Source organism: Gopherus evgoodei, chromosome 12 (genome assembly GCF_007399415.2).
Source record: "Gopherus evgoodei ecotype Sinaloan lineage chromosome 12, rGopEvg1_v1.p, whole genome shotgun sequence".
NCBI classification, from domain to species: Eukaryota; Metazoa; Chordata; order Testudines; family Testudinidae; genus Gopherus; species Gopherus evgoodei.
The window spans coordinates 9,692,408-9,711,815 of NC_044333.1; the positions used below are offsets into that span (position 1 = coordinate 9,692,408).

The 19,408-nt window shown below is 45.0% G+C and overlaps 1 protein-coding gene across 1 annotated transcript; it reads right to left on the reverse strand.

Annotated features, from left to right (window-relative positions):
• Positions 1–63: 63 nt before the first annotated feature.
• TRADD (TNFRSF1A associated via death domain) lies at positions 64–19,086 on the reverse strand. Its single transcript, XM_030581436.1, has 5 exons — positions 18,794–19,086; positions 13,301–13,451; positions 8,487–8,764; positions 5,638–5,830; positions 64–2,136 (listed from the first exon to the last, which is right to left on the reverse strand). The coding sequence occupies exons 2-5, from the start codon at positions 13,440–13,442 to the stop codon at positions 1,826–1,828; spliced, it is 924 nt and encodes a 307-aa protein (XP_030437296.1). The 5' UTR covers positions 13,443–13,451; positions 18,794–19,086; the 3' UTR covers positions 64–1,825.
• Positions 19,087–19,408: the final 322 nt, after the last annotated feature.

The following is a 19,408-nucleotide window of genomic DNA, read 5'->3' on the forward strand; positions in this document are numbered from 1 at the left end:
CCACGGGCCCCCCACTCCATCCCTTCCCACACCCACCACTGAGCCTGCTGTGCCCTCCCTTCTCCCCCCCCAGAGCCTCCTGCACGCCACAAAACAGCTGATTGGGAGGTGTGAGGAGGGAAGGGGAGGCAATGATTGGCTGGGCTGCTGATGGGTGGGAAGCGCTGGGACCAGGGTGGGGGAACTGATGGGGGGCTGCTGACATATTACTGTGGCTCTTTGGCAATGTACATTGGTAAATTCTGGCTCCTTCTCAGGCTCAGGTTGGCCACTCCCCCCCCGTTCTAGGCACTCGGATACCACCGTGACAAACATAGTATCATTCTAGCAGGCGGGGAGCAGTATTCCTGTGAACTCTGATTTGAACCTACATCTGAATCTCAGGGCTGAGCTCTTCCTGGTCAGGGAATTTCTTTGTCTCAGCCAAAGGTTACAAGAAGTGCTTTATAGGAATAGGATAAAACATGAAATGGTTTAAAAGGACATCCGCTCTTGCCCATTGGAGAACTGCTGCCTTGCGAGGTAGAGTGAGCAACTTTACATGAATACATGCATTGGCAGATCCACTCTCCCTTCAAATCTCAAATGTCCTCCAAGGACTGTCTGCTATTCTGTGATCATTTACAGAGGGGGAGGCTAGATGGAGTAAATAAAGGGCCTACAGATAAGTAAAAACCGGACAGGATGCCAGAAGAAACATGCCGCAGGAAAGCAAGCTGGATGATGACGTTTACATGATACGTCTGCTTATGCTCACTTATATGTTGCTGTGTACTTCCTTATAGGCTAAGGCACAAACTCTGCTCTTGTTACAGCCTGGGCACACCTACTGAAGCCAGTGGGGTTGTCATGATCTAAGAGCAGAAGTTGACCCTACTTCTTTTTTTGTACTTTCCCAAACTTGACACTTGAAATCCGGAGTATATGAACCGGGCATCCCAGGCACAGCTGGTTCCTGGCTGTCTCAGAATCTCAGCATGCCCAAGAAAGATGCCATGCAAGTCCTGACTCTCCTGGTATGCGATGTCCCAGAGTGCTGCATTCTGGGGCATCTCTAGTCAAGCCAAGGCCAGTTTTTAAAGAGAGCCGGTGATGCGATGAATGGACCTTGCAGCCTACTTGGCGGCATCACTCAGCACGTGGGTAGGGGCTTGAGTTGGTTTTGATGTTGCAGTACACCTTTAAGAAGAGTTCGCCTGCTCTTCCTGCTTATTTACCACCTGCCGTTTGTTCCATTGCAGCTGCTTGCTGCATGGAGAATTGAAACTTTCTTAGAGTAACGAAGATGCCTGCAGGTGGGAAGAGAAAGGAAACAGCAGACAAGCTTTTCAGCGGGGATTACTATTTTCATGAAATGTCCTTATTTGTGAAGAATAAAGGGGGGGGCTACCCCTCCAAGCGTGTACTATATACAATAAGCAGAATTATTTCTAAGCACCTGTAGAATGTTTCCCAAAGGACTTTCCTGAGACCGCAGTTGCTCTTTAACACTCCCCATGTTGGCATGGTCCGTATGCATGGGCTGTGGCATTGGTAGGTGCATTGCAACATGTTGTCCCAGGGGGTAGTGACTGGGAACCAGTTGGAAGCCACTCTCCTCAGCCCGTAAACAGCACTGTCTCCTGGCAATGAAATGTGTCAGTGCTGTAGTAATTCAGTACCAGGCTGACTCTGTAAATGCACAGCAGCTTTTCCTTGGGCATTCTCCGCTAGCAGGATACCATGGTGGTTACCTGAGCTTGGCATGCCTGGGAGGCCGGCAAGAGTCTTGGAAACTGTTTGAAACAGGCGAGATCCAAGTTCCACTGACTTCTCTATCCCTGGTCTATGACGTGTCGTTTTCACTAGGGTGGAGGCCCAGGAGTTCCTCTGCTAAGGTTATGAGACTGTTTTCCTCCAGGGCTGCAATCAGCCTCTGTAACGTGGCTCTCTTGCCCTCCGACTGGATAAACTTGAGAAGGAGCTGGTACGCTTGCTCATATAATCCCTCTCGGTCATATTCATGGGCCAAGTTGTCTATGACAGGATCCCGAAGGGCTCGGCAGTTCTTCTGCAAAGACCTACCCACCTGCTTCCATTTCTTCGACACGAGCTTGGCAAATTTTTGATGGTCATCTGGCGTGAGTGTTCTGTTGGCTTAAAGGGAACACAAAGTGCTTAACACGTTGGGGTCCCAGTTCATCAGTGCACTGGCACAACACAAGGCCATGTTAAAGGCTACATAATATTTGTGGAGCAAAGACCTCATTACGGTGAAGGCCCCCAAAGGACAAAACTTAGCACGTGTGTAATGTATTAAACTCTATCCTGGAGTTGTACCCACCCTTTGTTAGCTGGAGTTTTCACTCACTCCCGGGACAACACAGTGCCAGTTTAAATTTAAAGGATTAATTCTGCATGAAGAGGGAGTTATGCACAGAGATCTGTGCTCACTGGAAATACATCCACATCAGCATGTATGCAGAAAGGGAAGCCATGACAACTGAATGATCTGCATTAATCAATCAGCAATGCTGATACTGTGATCAACTTCCCAATACCCTCCAGGGCAAAAAGCCAGCTGATTCCAGTTACACATTTCAGATTTTGAAATCATTGCCATAGAAATTTGTTCGTAACAGATTCTTACATTAGTGCTAATCCACCATTCAGTATCTGTGATCATGGGGATCTCTACAAGCACAGTGTAGAATTACTCTTAGCATTTCCTAGCAGCCTTTCGTTTGTGCCTTTGGTTGTAATAGAAAATATGAAGGGATGCTGCCGTCTGTGGCATTATTAGCAGACCTGATATAATTTGTATATGTTTTGAATTCATCCTGAATGTTGATTTTAAATGGAGAATAAGTGTTTCGCTATCAGCAGATGAGTCATTACCATTGAGAATTGCTTCTCTCCTTGCCCAGGCTGGGAATATCAGAGGTCACGTCCATGGTAACTTAGGCTACGTCTAGACTACCCGCCGTATCGGCGGGTTAAAATCGATTGCTCGGGGATCGATATATCGCGTCTCATCTAGACGTGATATATTGATCCCCAAAAGCGCTTATATCAATTCCGGAACTCCACCAACCCCAACGGAGTTGCGGAATCAACAGGGGGAGCCGCGGACATCGATCCCGCACGGTGAGGACGGGTGACTAATCCGATCTTAGATATTCGACTCCAGCTACGTTATTCACGTAGCTGAAGTTGCGTATCTAAGATCAATTTCCCCCCGTAGTGTAGACCAGCCCTTAGTTCTACAGGTAGTGACTATGTGAGCAGAGCAGGGTGCATGTTTTACAAAGGTGCTGAGCAGGGAAGGGTTTGAGTCCACAATTTATACTAATGAACATTCTGTGTCCATTCATTCCAAAGGACAGTGCTATCTTCACTAAGTGGCAATTTTTAATAATGATTTGTGACTGTTAAAATGTGCCATTTTCTGGTTTCGGGCATCTAGCACCCGCTATCAAGACTAGAGGATAGTGACCTATGTACAAGAGAGAGTTCATGCTTAGGGTGACCAGACAACAAATGTGAAAAATTGGGACAGGGGGTGGGGGGTAAAAGGAGCCTATATAAGTAAAAAAGACCCCAAAATCAGGACATCTGGTCACCCTATTTGTACTTGGTAAAGACCTTTTCAGCTTGATGTCCAAGGCAGTCATGTGTTTAGAGTGCCCCCATGAGGCCAATCCTGGCTACACAGATTGTTAAGCTGTCACACTGGGGCGGAACTATACGTTTGTTTGATGGGATTTACTTTTCTCTTAGCTGTTCCCCTTTACCTTATGCTGTCAGCCCTGGCCCTTTTAAAACCCTCAGGCTCTTATTTCTGGTTTTTCTCTGTTCCTTTTCTAAACACTCTCAGCTTCTTTCTATAGCTGTTGACTCCTGAAATAGTGAATCAGGGAGGGCAGATCCCACTCTGCTTTTTACCTGTAAAATCCTTATATGAGGCTAAATCATACTCAGCAATGACCCAGGTGGGCTCCGCTGTGCACCCCACAAATCCATATTGCAGTTTGAGACATTCAAAAATCTCTGTGCTCAGGAGAGGGCCTAGACTGGAAGAGCAGGGGTCCAGCAGCTCTCAGTTGGGGTACAGCAGCAGAGCTGTGAGGGGAGACCTGGATGGTTATCTGCCCAATCAGTGCCGTTAGCCCTTTATTTTCAGGGGCCCCAACTTCAGGCATGGGTTTGTCTCTGAAAACAGAAGCATTTTCCTCTTACTTTTCCATTCAGGGCACAGCTACACTAGTGTTTACAGCTGCACCAATGCAGCTGCGCCCCATAAGCTCTCCAATGTAGCTGCTCTAAGCCAATGGGAGAGAGCTGCTCCCGTTGGGTAAATTACTCCACCCCGTGCGAGCGGCAGTAGCTATGATGGCGGGAGGAGCTGTCCACACTGGTTCTTATGTCACGGTAACTAATGTCGCTCACGAGGGTGATTTATTCCTATTCCCAGAGCTAAGCCAGGCCACTGACTGACCAAACTTGCATGTTGCAGAGGAAAACTCCAGTCTGTTTTTCATTCAGTCTTTTTCTGCTGCTGCAAGTATGACCCGGAGTTACAGCAGTGAGGAGTTTAAAGCACCCAAGAGTCTGGGTGGGATATAAACCCTCCTGCTTCAGGGAAGGTCATGGCTGGAGATGGGACACTGGCTGGCATGGGCCAGGGCTCTAAGGTGGCACCAAGCATTCTCTTTCTTTCTATCTCTCAGGTGCTTGGCTGCCTGATTCCTGCGCATTTGCTCAGGGTCCAGCTGATCACTATCTGGGAGACTGGGAAGGAATTTTCCCCCAACTCAGACAGGCAGTGACTGGTGGATTTTCACCTTCCTCTGCAGTAAGGATGTGCAGGTCATTTGCCAGGATTATCTGGGTATCTCTCACTGAATCATTTCCCTCCTATTGTGGGGGCCTTGGGCTCTGGTGCATCTGGGTGCCTTCTGTTCTCTGCCTGTAGCACATAATTGTCTGGTCTCCTGTGGGCTGTGATTCTTTGGTCTCATTGTAGTTATTGGATTCAGTATGCGGGCGCTGACATGTGGTACGCAGGAGGTCAGGTTAGATGACCTAGTGGTTTCTTCTGGCCTTTAACACTATGACTATAAACCAGCCTCTCATTAATGGGATTGGGAAGAACCTTTCCCTCAGGGTAAATTATATCCCACAACTGCCTACTGTGGGGTTTCTTGCGCCTTCCTTTGAGCGTATGTCTAGGCAGCAGTCAGGAGCTGTGATTGCAGCATGAGTTAACTGAAATAACAAGAACAGTGTAGATGCACTGGCACCAGCTAGCTGCCCAATATGTCCTGTGTTGGACTGTCGTTGAGTGGCCGGCCCATGCTGCTGTTTTTAACAAACTAGCTCCATCAAAGCTCGATGGGTATGGCTACAATCACACCACCTGACTACAATGTAGCCATACCCTGCAGCCCCTGGTGCTGGCCACAGTCAGAAACGGAGGACTGCCTTGGTCTGAGCCAGTATGGCAACTTGTACGTTCTTATGATCATAATCTGGGAAATTCTATTCTTGACTCATCCGGAACCAGTCACTGGGTCCCCAAGCTTTTTCCTTTATGGGGTTTGAAAAGCAGAAGACCCAGGGCTTTAAGATTCTGACAGCTCGGTTCTAGCCACTCACCAAAGTGTTGTTCCTGAAAGATGAAGGTGGCTCCTGGGGGCAGAGAGCTCCTCCCTGAACAATAAGACAGAGATGAGGAGTTCAAAGAGTTGCAGTTGTTTGAAGGAGTCGTGTTGTTGCTCTGCTGTCGACAAGTCAGGCTCCTGAAAGATTCCTCCAGCTCTGCAATTTCCTCATCCCTCAGGCGGTCGGGCTGTAAGGCAAACAGTGCCAGTCATTGGCGGTGCATTCTCCTTCTCATGAAGTTGTCAAATCAACACCAGATGCCCTTCTGAAAGACATGCTTTGCCTAACACAAGTTACTGGGCTCAACACAGTTGTAACTGGATGAAATCTATGGCCTGATATACTGGAGGACAGACTAGATGATCTAATAGTCCCTTATAGGTTTACAGTCTATGAATTTGCTCTAAATAATCTTCATTTTAAAAGGCTCTTTTCTCCCCAAACTTTTCCCTATACTATTTTTCCATCCACACAGGTTCAATAAATAAATCATAAAGAGGAGGGAAGCCCATTACTGATAGTACCAGAACTCCAGTCTCCACTGAAGTCAATGAAGCTATGTTGACTTGCACCAGCTGAAGATCTGGCTCAAAGAATAAGTGGCAGACCTGGGAAAACAGGCCAGGAATAGAGCGGGCTGCATCTCAGAATTTGTTTCATGGGTAATGTCGACACTTCAAAATTTATTTTTTGTTCTGAACCGGAACGAAACAAACATTTTTTGAAATTTGTCATGAAACAGAATTTCCAAATAATTGTGATTGAGGAAAACTTTTGTTTCAAAAATGGCAAAATTTCATTTCCAAATTTATTTTAATTTATTTTTTCATTTGTATATTATTTTTTGATAGTTTTCCATTATTTCATAGCATGTCAGAAGTCACTACTACTACTGACATGTCATGATATGTCGTTCGCAGTGTGATCGTAGCCATGTTGGTCCCAGGATATGAGCCAGATGAGGAAGGTGAGGTAATATCTTTTATTGGACCAACTTCTGTTGGTGGGAGAAACAAGCTTTTGTAGTCTGCAGAACTGTTCTTCAGTTCTCTTTCGTTTTCTTCAGGACCTCAACCACCGTGTCTCATGTCGTAGTACCTGAAATATTCTATTTTATTTTAAAAATCATTATGGGCAGCAGCTACTTATCACTGACTGAAACATCATGTTGTCTGTTCTAGACCAAAATGCTTCCTGTATGTATTATAATGAAACAGTCTGGCACTCTGGCAAAAAAAATCTGACCAGAGTTAACCAGGAGTTCGGACTCTCAGTGCCCTGCTTTAACCACTAGGTTACACATTAGAGTGAAGATGTGTCACTACAGGAGTCTTTCCTTTCAGCTAATGGTCCTTAGTACGACATAGGTACAAATACACAGGTGAGAGCATGCTCTGTTGCTGGGGTTTTCAGATTCACACCAATTGAGTCAGTTTGAGTCAGGTTTGTGAGCAGAGAATGAGTCCATCTTTTCTTGGCTTATCTGCTAATTCAGCAAAAGGACTAGGAAAGGAGCAGCAGGCAAAAACTGACAGGATGCGTAATATAGCCTCTTGTTATCTCCCATAATGACATGTTTGCCTTTCATTTCCTTGCAAAAAAGCAATCCAGAGATGTATCCCAAGCGCCTCCTCCCCCACCCCCCGTAGGTACAATAGGTATCTGTTTTTTGGGATAGTGAAGATGTTTAGTAGCTACCATTCTGAGCTAGTCCAAATTAAATTCCAGGCCAAACAAGCACCTAAAGGCAGCACAGAGGCAAGGAACAGGAGACAGAATACAATTATTTAATCTATTTCAGAGGCCCTATACTCTAGTGAGCTAAGAAGATCCCAAGACAGCAGCCTCTATTATCATTAGCAAGGTTTGGAAACTATTCAGGAACACTGAGCAATCATTTGCCAGACCATTCAAGCCAGTTGCTGGTATGACACATGTAAAACTTGCATCTCTCTCAACTGGATAGGGTCCACATCAAGGATAGCAGCCTTCTACTGTTACCAGCTCAGGTTTTAGAGGTCTGTGTCCTGGTGCTGAAGGTCCCAGTTCAAACCATGTTGCCAACCTGTGATTCATAGTGGTTGTGCTTGCCCCAGTTTTTAGGGGTTGTTCCAAATGCTACTTTCAAAGGAGATGTAGGGGAGGCAAAAGCAACATTTGGGAAGATGATCTAATGAGTGTAACACAGCACTGCTTGGCTTTCTTACTGATTCACTTATGTGGCAATTCAGCTTTGTTTGTGCCTCAGTTTACCCTCCATATACAGGGTATAATAGAATTTTCTGCCTTACAGCAGTGCTGAGCTTTAATAGATGCTTGTTCAGCACTTTGAGACCCCAGGATCTAGAGAAGTGCCAAGTATTACATGCAAAATATTTAATATTCTGGCTTCATTTATCTATCTTCGGTCCTTACCTGACCCTCGTTGCCATAACGTCTTAGCTACTCACATCCTTTCATGTATTTACCTCACGGCTCCCCTGTGTGGTTGGGCAGTGCTATTATCCCCATTGTCCAGATGGGAAACTGAGGCACAAGAGAGGCTAACAGCTAGATTTTTAAAGGTATTTACATGCCTTGTGCCATTTTCAAAAGCACCTAACTTTTGAAAATGTCACTAAACTCCCACGGATTTCAATGGGAGTTAGGCACCTGGGCACTGCTGAAAATCCTGCTAGGCACCTACCTGCATCTTTAGGTCCTAAGTATTTTTATCTATTTGGCCTTAAGTGACTTGCCCGGGATCACACAGGAAATACATGGCACAACTGGGACTTGAAGCCAGGTCTTCTATGTCCAAGCCTAGGGCCCTAACCACCGTACCATCCTTGCTTCTAATGTACCTTTTCTTTGTAGATACAGTCCAAACAGCGGTCCTCCTCGTTCAGCATGCGGTCCAGCTGCTCGCTGCCAGCCTTCAGCTCCACTTGAACAGGTACGGCTGTCATTGACAGGGTGACTTGGAGGTGATTCTGGAGAGACTCCCGGAACAACCCGGCCCGGTAGCTCTGAAGGAATTTGCGGCAGTTCTCTCGCAGGCAGAATTTAAGCTGGATAATCAGGTGCGGCTCGCTGCAGTGAACTTTGAGCATGTCGACGCCATGCAGGCTGCCTGTGGAATCTGGCACAGAATGGCGGACAGACTCAGTTTCTTGCCATGAAACAGATTGTCAACATGAACTCTGCTTGGGTGGTGACTCACTGTATGTCTCCTCGAACGTTTGGTGACAGACCTGTGCCTGGATAGCCTTTCTCTGTGTGTGTTTGGTTGTTTTTTTTTACTGTATTATAAATTATTCTGGGTTGGGGAGCTTATATGTGAAAGTGGGAGGAAAGAGGTAAGCTTTAACTGGCCATGTACTATGCATGCAACCCATTTGAACTGAAGTATTCAGTCCAAATTATCCCACAGCTAAATCTGTTAGAGTTCCATTAATTTTGCAGTTCACAGACAGGGGGGTTAGTTGACTCCCTGCAACAGGGAGAGACCGTTCATTATATCTAATGTACAATGCAGGGTGCACTGGGCACCAGCACAATTACCCAGTACTAACAGCAGGGGTCAGCAGTGGGAGAAATACATTTGCTGAAAACAGAGGCGTGGCAGTCAGCCAAGAAATCCAGTGTAACAATGCTATGTGCTCAGTTTGTCCTATTTGCAGTTAAAACATCCATATACAGCTGCACCAGGTGTCAGCAACAGGTAATTCTGCTGGTGTCACAAGCCCAACAGGAGAAACTAACTATGCTAAATGGGTGAATTAACTTTAAAATCTAACTACAGGGCAGGTAGACTTTACCTCAGAGGAGATTAAAGAGGGAGTGTTCCTCTCCCACCTGGCCAGACTGCTGTCGAGATAAAGTATAGGTGAGATACCACACAGCATTTTACCTGTCAGCTTCCTGCTTGAAACCCCAATCCTTCTTCAGCTTTGTCTACACTAGAAAGGGTTTGCCAATATTGCTATTCGATATGACTGCCATCCCCAGTCTAGTGTACACCATTTCCCTAAACAAAATAAGCTATACCAGCAAAAAGACTTTGTCTACTCTAGGGCTATTGCTGGTATAGAAATGTCATTAAAAATCACCCACTGAAGTGACACTGCTGTACAGGCAAAAGTTTCTAGTAGAGACCAACCCTTAGTAAGGTTCCAGTTGTGCACCTTCTGTGAAATTATCCTTTTATCCTCTTGTTCTCTCTCTTGTGTTTTGGCTTTATACATAGTAGCTGAGATTTTGGAACTGTGTCCAGATCCAGATCCCTGAGGCAGCTGTGAAAATCTCAGCCAGTGTAAATAAACCCTATATCTAAAACCTCTCTGTCTGAGGCTTTGTCTTTGCTGCAAACAGATGTATCTGTTGCACAGAGATAGCTAACTCAGGCCATGTCTACATCTAAAATTTTGCAGCGCTGGTAGTTACAGCTGTATTAGTACAGCTGTATAGGGCCAGCGCTGCAGAGTGGCCACACTTACAGCAACCAGCGCTGCAAGTGGTGTTAGATGTGGCCACACTGCAGCGCTGTTGGGCGGCTTCAAGGGGGGGTTCGGGGAACGGGAGAGCAAACCGGGAAAGGAGACCAGCTTCGCCGCGGTTTGCTCTCGCGTTCCCCGAACCCCTCTGCAAACCGCAGGGAAGGAGACCAGCTTGCTCGGGGTTCGGGGAACGAGAGAGCAAACCAGAAAGGAGACCAGCTTCGCCGCGGTTTGCTCTCGCGTTCCCGGAGCCACCCTGCAAACCGCAGGGAAGGAGACCTGCTTGCTCGGGGAACGGGAGAGCAAACCGCGGTGAAGCTGGTCTCCTTTCCCGGTTTGCTCTCGCGTTCCCGAACCCCCCTGCAAACCGCAGGGAAGGAGACCTGCTTGCTCGGGGCTCCGGGAACTAGAGAGCAAACCGGGAAAGGAGACCCGCTTCGCCGCGGTTTGCTGTCGTGTTCCCGAACCCTCCTGCAAACCGCAGGGAAGGAGACCTGCTTGCTCGGGGTTCCGGGAACGCGAGAGCAAGCTGGGGAAGGAGACCAGCTTGATTACCAGAGGCTTCCTCCTTCCACGGAGGTCAAGAAAAGCGCTGGTAAGTGTTTACATTGGATTACCAGCGCTGGATCACCAGCGCTGGATCCTCTACACCCGAGACAAAACGGGAGTACGGCCAGCGCTGCAAACAGGGAGTTGCAGCGCTGGTGATGCCCTGCAGATGTGTACACCTTCAAAGTTGCAGCGCTGTAACTCCCTCACCAGCGCTGCAACTTTCTGATGTAGACAAGCCCTCAATCTAAAATCCTAATGCAGACAAGGCAAGGATATTTTTTACCTCAATGTAGTTAACCAAAGTCAACCCCTTCCTTCACACACCTCTCAATGTAGGGTTGAATTCAATCAGCTATATCAAGGTAACAAATATCTGTGCCAGGTCTTGGGTCAGCAGCCTATGTCAAAGTGGATCTGTTTGTGCCTCATTAGTCCAGAGCACTCGAGTTCAGCCCCGGCACTTCTAGGATCTCTTTGATTTACGTGAACGACGAGACTTTTGCCCTGCTGTGATGTACCGCAGAGATCCTTTATGCATTTCAGGTTGCATCACAAGGTCAAGTTTGGAACGGATGTAAGACTGGGACATCTGGGGAGAGAGGCATTTGAATTTGCTGTTATTACTAATAAATGCCCTTTGCCCTGTATCTCTGCCTTCTCATTCCATTTATCAGGAGTACAAAGAAGTTGATTCAACTGAAATTTGCACAAGAGTTTGATCTGGGTAAAGCACGTAGTATACAAACACGGAAAGTTGTAATGAACTGCGTACAAGTTATCTTTATGGCTGTTGCTTAGGAGATGACTTTGGGATTATTTGTGCTGAATACCCAGGTCTCATTCCCTGTTTAGGTCTGGCTGTACAGTGCAGAATGCAGTGCTGTTAATACAGAAATGGGCAGAGCTCTTGTTCACATCTATGGCCAGATTGACCAGTACAATCTGGCTGCTTTGCACCACCTTAGGTAATCCATAAACCTGGCCTAAACAGGCAATCGAGCCAGGTTGTTTGCTGCTCTGTATCGCCGGAGGAGCACAAAGCGTTTGGAGCGTGCTAATGAATCTGGCCCGATATTGTTAGATTGGTAAGAAAAGGCAGGTTGTAGTTCTAGAAACCCAGTTAAAGGACACACTGGAGAGTGGGTTGTACAGTAAATGATTGACACTAAGATATTCATGAAAGGTGATAGCTGGTTGAAATTATTGTTACCCAGGGACTCAATAGGCTGCAAAGGATCACAGCTGAGATGTTTCTGCTGTTTGTAGCGCCAGTTCTGTGTTGGTATAAATGGGCTCAACTCCACCAAAGCCAATGTAACTGTGCCCATTTACACCAGTAAAGAATTTGGCTCAATATGTTTGATAAAAGGAAGCCAATAGAAATCATCAGTCATTTGCCCCAGGTATTTTTTCACTGGTAATTTTTCCCATACCCAGAACTTCCCACACTTGACAAGTCTCGTTTTCTGATGCAGGGTGAGTGAGGTTCATCACTGGGCTGCAATTGTGAACCCAGGAATAAAAAGTCAAGTCAGCTGTAGTAGCCAGCTGCTCTGGTCTACTGCAAGGAAAAGTTAGACTGGACCAAATTCCTCTCTGTTGAAACGCCACTGACATTGGATGGGGCTAAAATTGTCCTGTCTTGGTTTCAATCATTGTTTTTAAAAAAAAAAAAAAATCTGGACTCTAAGCAATTTGCTAACTTTGTGATCCAAGTGTAAAAGATAATGATTGGGAACCTAAGAATAGTGGCGATCTCTTCCATCTGGTATATCAACAGCTAAGATACTGAGAAGGGTGGTCATGAAAAAGGAAGGATGGTTTTGTAGCTTAGGCACTGGATTGGAGCTGGTTTTAGAAGAACTGGGTTCCATTCCCCACTCAGCCACAACCCTTAGGGCTCAATCCTGCAGGGTGCTCAGCTTTCTGATCCTGCTCCAGCAAAACACTTGAGCACATGCTTAATTTTAAGCATGTGAGTAGCCCCATTGGAGTCCGAATCCCTCAGTGCATTAGTTTCCCATCTGTGAAATGGGACTAATGCGTCCTTTCTCCCACCCATTGTCTCTTGTCTATTTAGACAGTCCCTTCCCTGAAGAGTTTACAATCTCTTCCTTTGTGTCTACACAAAACATAACGCAATGGCAACCAGTCTCGTTTGGGCCCTCTGGGTGCTGCTGTAGCACAAATAATTTATGACTATTATATATGGAGTGCACATATCTGTGTCTATGTCTGGTGCTATCAATGCAGAGTTCTGATTTAACCAGTGTGACCTCAGTTTTGCCTAGTGCTGCAATGAAAAGGAGAGAGGAGCATTCACTTTACTATAGGACAGTAAGTCATCCAGCAGGTACAAGGATTCTGATTGCCTCAGTGCTTGAATTCAAGCCTTGGAGAATCATGGCTTGAATTTCTCTATAAAAGCCCTGAGAAGTCTACAGTCTTCAATGAAATTATTAGGAAAGGATGGGATATGACCCATGAAATTGCAGTTAGATACCTAAAAAAATTCCCTGTGTTGTGAATGTCACCTTTCCCCAAGCACCAAATCCCTTGAAAATTAATGTAGCAAGTAAAGAAATAAGACACTGTGACATTTCTATTTGTATTCCAATGTCACGTACCTGCTAACGCCAACTTGAGGGCCTTGAACACGCTAGATTTCTGGTGGGAGCTTCCATAAAGAGAGGGCAGGACAATCTTCTCAGATGTTGACTGGAGAAATAGATAAGCGCTGCCAATCCAGAGATCAGAGCTGTCTGCCATCCTCAGCACCTAAAATGCCAGGTATGTGAGCACGGTCTGTTCTGGAGGCAGTTACGACACACACAAAGCACAGCAAAGCTTGTAACAAGTCTGTTAGTCGGAGGTGGTTTTGTTGTTCTAGCTGAAAACTTGTTGTAAGAGAAAAAACACTAACAATAATGAGATTGTTATTGGCAAAGCAAGTGTAGCCTTTAAGGGATTTATAATAATTATCTCTTAAAGCAAAGACTGAACATTGTGCACCAAAGAAAGAGTCATTCAATATCCTACACTGAAGTCCCCCCGATGGATAGATTTCTAGTTCAGAGACACCCTCAGTTCAAAGGTGAGAACCTGCTGAGAATTCACCAGTCAGGCCCCTAATGATCAGGTCTAATGAGCATGAGAGGTGGTTAAACCCAGCTCCTTTCTTCTCCACAAAAAAATAAAAATCCGAACGTAAAATCCTGGCTCCATTAAAGGCACTGAGCAGGACGGTCATTGATTTCATTGGGATCAGGATTTCACTTCAAGGCTTTAGATAATGCAAAGAGGAGGCTGGATTTGGTTCTTTGTACTCTCATCTCCTCCGTGACAAACCTTCATCAGTGTCATACAGTGTCTAGAGCTCACGCTGGAGCCTGGCTCAGTGAACATAGCACACTGGGTCCTGAAGGCAAACACTGTCCGGCTTGGCTATCCCACCAAGTCAGCCAGTTTGGAGAGCCCAAGTCAGCTTTGCCCAGGGGATGAAACTGAACTGAGTTCTCTTTCAGCATGGCTGAACTCCTGGAATGGGAAGAGGATGGGAATTTACTACTTTCCAATCTCTAAATTCCCCTGCTCCTCTGTTGTGATATTCTTATATCTTAAAACATTTACCCCCAAACAGTTTCAATCAGAGAAATGTCTGATAAAAGGTCATGCAAAAAAATCTGCTTAAAATAATCCTGAAATTCCCTGTGAGACTGTCACTAGGTTTGCATTTTGTAACCCTACATATGCTTCTTGCCACAGTCCTAGCTTTACAGTGTGCCTTGCTGGGAAAGCCATTCAATGTCAGCAACCTGTGGTGGGCGGCCCAGGAGTCAGTCAAGCTCTCAGAAGGTGGGCTTCTGTGAACGTGCTTCTTAAATATAAATACAAAGGAATCATCTCCAAAGCAAAACCAATTTAATTGCATGACTTGGAATAGGAACCAGTTGCAGACTGTATGGCTTGACTGCTGAAGACCAAACCACAACTATCAGCAACGTTTTTATTAACACCAATCAGATAATATCAACCCCATGCAGAGAGGAAATTTGATATCTCTCCCTCATTGTCAGGCACAGTCTCCTAAGTGAACCTGTTTCAGTTAAGATGAAGAAAACTTGGCAGTCAGAAGAGTAGATGAAGTGGCCAGTTCATAGCTTCATCATGTCAGTCTGGTGGGAGATGCATGACACCTGGCAGATTTGGAAGTTCCAAGTATTGGCATGCTGAGGCCTGCTCTAACTCCAACTGAGGTCAGTGGAAATACTGCTTCCATATCAGCGGGGGGTCTAGATCAATCCCGAATGACACAACAGGCTCCCTCCTTTTGCACAGACTGTTTTATAAATGGATGTAGTTGCAATTCGGGATCCTGTCTCCACACTGGTGCGTTTTGATTAGCATCACCAGGATACTTAGAAACGTTCCTTTTGCATTGCATTCTATCAGCCTTCCCCAGAGATGGCTGGTAGGTCTTGTATATTTTCAAATGATAAGACTGTTTAGTCTCCCATCTTATTCATATCACTACTATAGCTTGGTTGGCTAATTCTAACATTAATATCAAACACACAAACATGGACTAAAACTTCCAAGAAAAACAATCTGCAAATCATAGGTGCTAGGGATGAAAATTCCTATCAGATCATCTAGTCCAGCCCCTGCCAATGCAGAAAGAAAGCCTCAGCTACTGGAGAGTGTGTGTATCTAATAATAACCTGATCAAGGCACACTGAACTTTTTGTTTTCTGTAGCTACTAGTTTAACTTTTTCTAACACACCAGGGATAGAACCTGGGACCCCAGAGCTGGGAACTAAAGAGCCAGGCTTGCTAGCTGGGGGCTGGAACAGCATCTTATCCTCTCTGGTTTAGGTGTGTGTGGGGGGGGGGGGGCGCAGAAATGTACCACACACTAATTAGTAGGGTACATAAGCTCTCCAAGGCAAGGACCATCTCTCAGCATGTGTTTGTACAGGGGGTCCCCAACTGGGGCATTCAGACACTGCTGAAATATAAATAAAAACCAGTCCTGAGATTTGTGCTGAAATATCTATTGAACTGTCTAGAGGTGCTTATCTGTGTGTATGTAGGATGGAAATTTTAGAACTGCCAGAGTGATTTAGGAGTCTAAATCCCAAGGACTTGTGTCCCTAGTCACTTAGCTGCTTTTGAAAATGTCACCCAAAGAGAGTTTCTTAGGTAACTAGGTATATGGAAGGGGAGAGAAAAGAAGCGTGTGATTTAAACTGCAAAGAAATAGGTCACCTACCACATAGAGTGACCAGACAGCAAAAGTGAAAAATCGGGACAGGGGTAGGGGGTAATAGGAGCCTATATAAGAAAAAGACCCAAAAATCAGGACTGTCCCTATGAAATCGGGACATCTGGTCACGCTAATTCCACATGAACAAAAAAAACAACAACTAAAAAAACCCAAAACACCCAAACAAAAACACGGTGCAGAAGGGGTGTGTGGTATCTGCCTAGAACTGAACAAGCAATAGATTTTTTGGTTCGGGGCTGAACTGGGAGTGGGGGGGAGAGAGTGAATGGCTCCATTTAAACTGAAACTGAAGTTATCTGGGGTTTCCAAATTGAAAAAAAAAATCATTTTGAGTCAACCAGTTTAGTTCAACTCCCCAAAAAAATCAGTTTGGTGTTTCTTTCTTGGTGTGTTTTACTTTTTGGTTTCGCTTTTAAAAATGAAACACATATTAATGAACCACTCTTTAAAAATAAAAAGTCAAAACATTTCATTTGAAATAGTTGAAACCAGATCTGCTGACTTTCTTTTTTAATCATATATTTTTTCCATTTTTCAGCAGTTTTACAGCTAGTCAATAATATTCCCTCAGCTCTAATCCTGGCGCGCTCTGCTGTCGTTGAGTGAGCACGTACCTAGTTTTCTTTATGTTGGCTCTCAGCACAAGTCAGCTGGTGGGATTTTTAAACTTTCTCCTAGGTTGAAAGACTGGAAGTTCCACAGGGGAATCTGGGAATTACATTGTACATGCGAAAAACAACTCTGAAGGTAAGCAGCACTTTGTCATCCCCTTGCATCTTTTTCACAGAACACAATTCCATGACCACAAAACTTATTAGCAACCGTGGGTGGGTTTCTCAAAAGCATTCCGTGTTGGCCTACTCTCAGTAAAGTCATTTTGACTTCCGCCACTGAGCTCAAACAGAAGTCAAGCCAAAGCTGAGCACTCTGAAAATCCCACCCGGCAGGTACACCTGTACAATATGTAATTCATCATCTTTCCTGCCTCATCTCTTACCTTTTGCATCTGTCACCTGTCAGTTCATACTTATGAAAAAAACTAACACAGGCTGTCATTTTTAGTTTAAATATCCAAGTTAGTTACCAAATTGAAAAGCAGGGACTCAGTTCTTTGCTATAGTCAGTTTCAACAGAGACCCATTCCAGTTGTTATAACACAAGATTTTTTACCTGAATTTTGTCACACTGTTTCAGGACAGTAAATTATGTATCAAACTAGCTTATTTCCCTTTACTATTATTTTACATATCTGTTGTACTATTGTAGCATCTAGGAGTCCTAGTCCTGGACCAGGACCCCACTGTGCTAGATGCTGTACAAACAGAACAAAAAGATGGTCCCTGATTAAAATGCAAACAGAAACATCATAGTTCTCCCTTTGATCTGAGAGTGAGGCATTCACTTGGGGTAATATTCCTACTATACGGTATAATATTCCCTGTAGCAGGATGCTCTGTTAATAGCTTTTGCACCGTGTAATAATCCTAACTTTCCATAATCCCAGCAAATGCCATAGTATCCCAACAGCTGGTATAAACAGTGAGTGGCATTTCATTTTCTAGGAGCTCTGCCAATGAAAATATTTTTAATCCTGGCTTGTTAATACACAGATTCAGGAAGGGAAAGGTAGCCATAGTAATAGTTCCAGCAAACCTGTTAGGAGCAGCGATACAGTGCAGATTGGTTTATTAAAATCAGTGGGATTTGGTTTACTAATATGTGAAAAAATATAGTGTGGAAATAGGGTGGAGACTTCCTTTAGTAACACATCTTGACTTTAAAAAATCTCCATGAATTCAGTGGCCCATGTGAAATGAGTGTTGGGAGTCTCAGCTTAGTTCCTAGTAAACAAATGCCTGTCTCAAAAAGCTAGGGTGACTAGATGTCCCGATTGTATAGGGACAGTCCTGATTTTGGGGTCTTTTTCTTATATAGGCTCCTATTCCCCCCCACATCCTGTCCTGATTTTTCACATTTGCTGTCTGGTCACCCTACAGAAAGCCACCCCACAGCTAGCATTGCTGGCCTGCCAGCAGGAAGCAAAGAAATGATTCATGGAGACTGAGCCCCACTTCTCGCTACAAACGGCTGGTGGACACACCTTAAACAGGCTCTGGGGCTGCTCCGAGAAGTTTGCACTGGATTTGCTCATTCAATGCCAGTTCTGTAGAATGGACAAGATCCGGGGCTGTTAAGTTGGCCCATTTTCACCAGCATTGATTTTCCTTGACTGAAAGGGTCAGTTGCGTAAATATCACACATGTGCAATATCTGCCTGTCCCGCTTAAAAATCTCTGGGCTAAATTTCCTGCGGCTGTAAACGACTGCCACTCAATTGACTTCAACAGCATTTCACCCACTTACACCAGCAGCTAATTTGGCCCTATATTTTATAGACAACAGACACAGCACCAGAAAGACTCAAGCCCCTGTGTCAGACTGATAAATCACAAAAGACTGATGATCCAAAAGATGAAACTCTTTTTTTCCAAGGCCAGAAAGTTTGCTGACGGGCTAATGACCCTGGAAAACTGCTTCCTTGTTTTGATTTGGTTTTGGTTTTATTTTTTAACTTATGATTTCATAGGGGGGAAATGGAGCTAATTTTAAATTAAACAAGTTTGTAAAAACAAATTCCCCATTTGGTTTGGGTCTCGTGACAAGTTTCGCGTTGATGGAATTTGGGGGGCGAAAGGGAAAGCTCTCTGAAGCTATAACTTTCTTGGCAGCAGATTTTTCTTTGCAGCAAGCACAGCTGATTGATCAGAGCAAAACCACATTAAATGTCACGCCCACCAAAAAAACACCCTCCTAAAACTCATAGTAATTTACCTTGTCCAGACACCCCTTCTCACGCTTTCAGATGCCCTTCACTTCCGCTTCTGAGCACAGCAGCAGGGAAAGAGTCACTAAAAATTCCTCCTGGTCATGTGGCTTTACTGAGAAGCAGCTGAAGGTGAGAAACCAGTCCCCCAGTTTGGCAATGCTGTAATCCTAATACCAGTAGCAAGGACTTTAAGACAGAAAAGGGTAAAATCTGGCATGATGGTAGGGCACTGAGGCTCAGATCAAACTATGTCTGAGAAAGTACATTTTCCTGTGTCCTGGGGTTGTACCTCCCCTTCAGGTTTAGGCATCATGTTATTGGCCAGAGCACTTGCCAGTCCTATGTGCCTGGGTTAGCAGTAGAAGGCTGTAACTGAGTGCGAAAGAAGGAATTGTCTGCTCTCATCAGATGACTCAGTGAACCAATCAAGTGGGTTTAGGGTTGGGAGTTTAAGGAGGTCTCTTTGCTCTGATGTGAAATGGCTTTCCATGGTGCACAGTGAATGCAGAACTGTGTGCACCAACGTATAATCATTTATGTTCCTCATAAAAATATAACATACACGTCACACCAGGGAACTGTAGAAAAGTGCATCCCCTAGTCCTGCTCTTGGGCCCAAT

Coding starts and splice junctions, on each gene's coding strand:
- TRADD (XM_030581436.1), bottom strand. CDS start 13,442: ATGGCAGACAGCTCTGATCTCTGGATTGGCAGCGCTTATCTATTTCTC. Junction 5,831..8,486: donor ACTGTATCTACAAAGAAAAG/GTACATTAGAAG, acceptor TTTGCCTTACAG/CCCGACCGCCTGAGGGATGA. Junction 2,137..5,637: donor CTTTCAGGAACAACACTTTG/GTGAGTGGCTAG, acceptor GTTCCCTTTAAG/CCAACAGAACACTCACGCCA.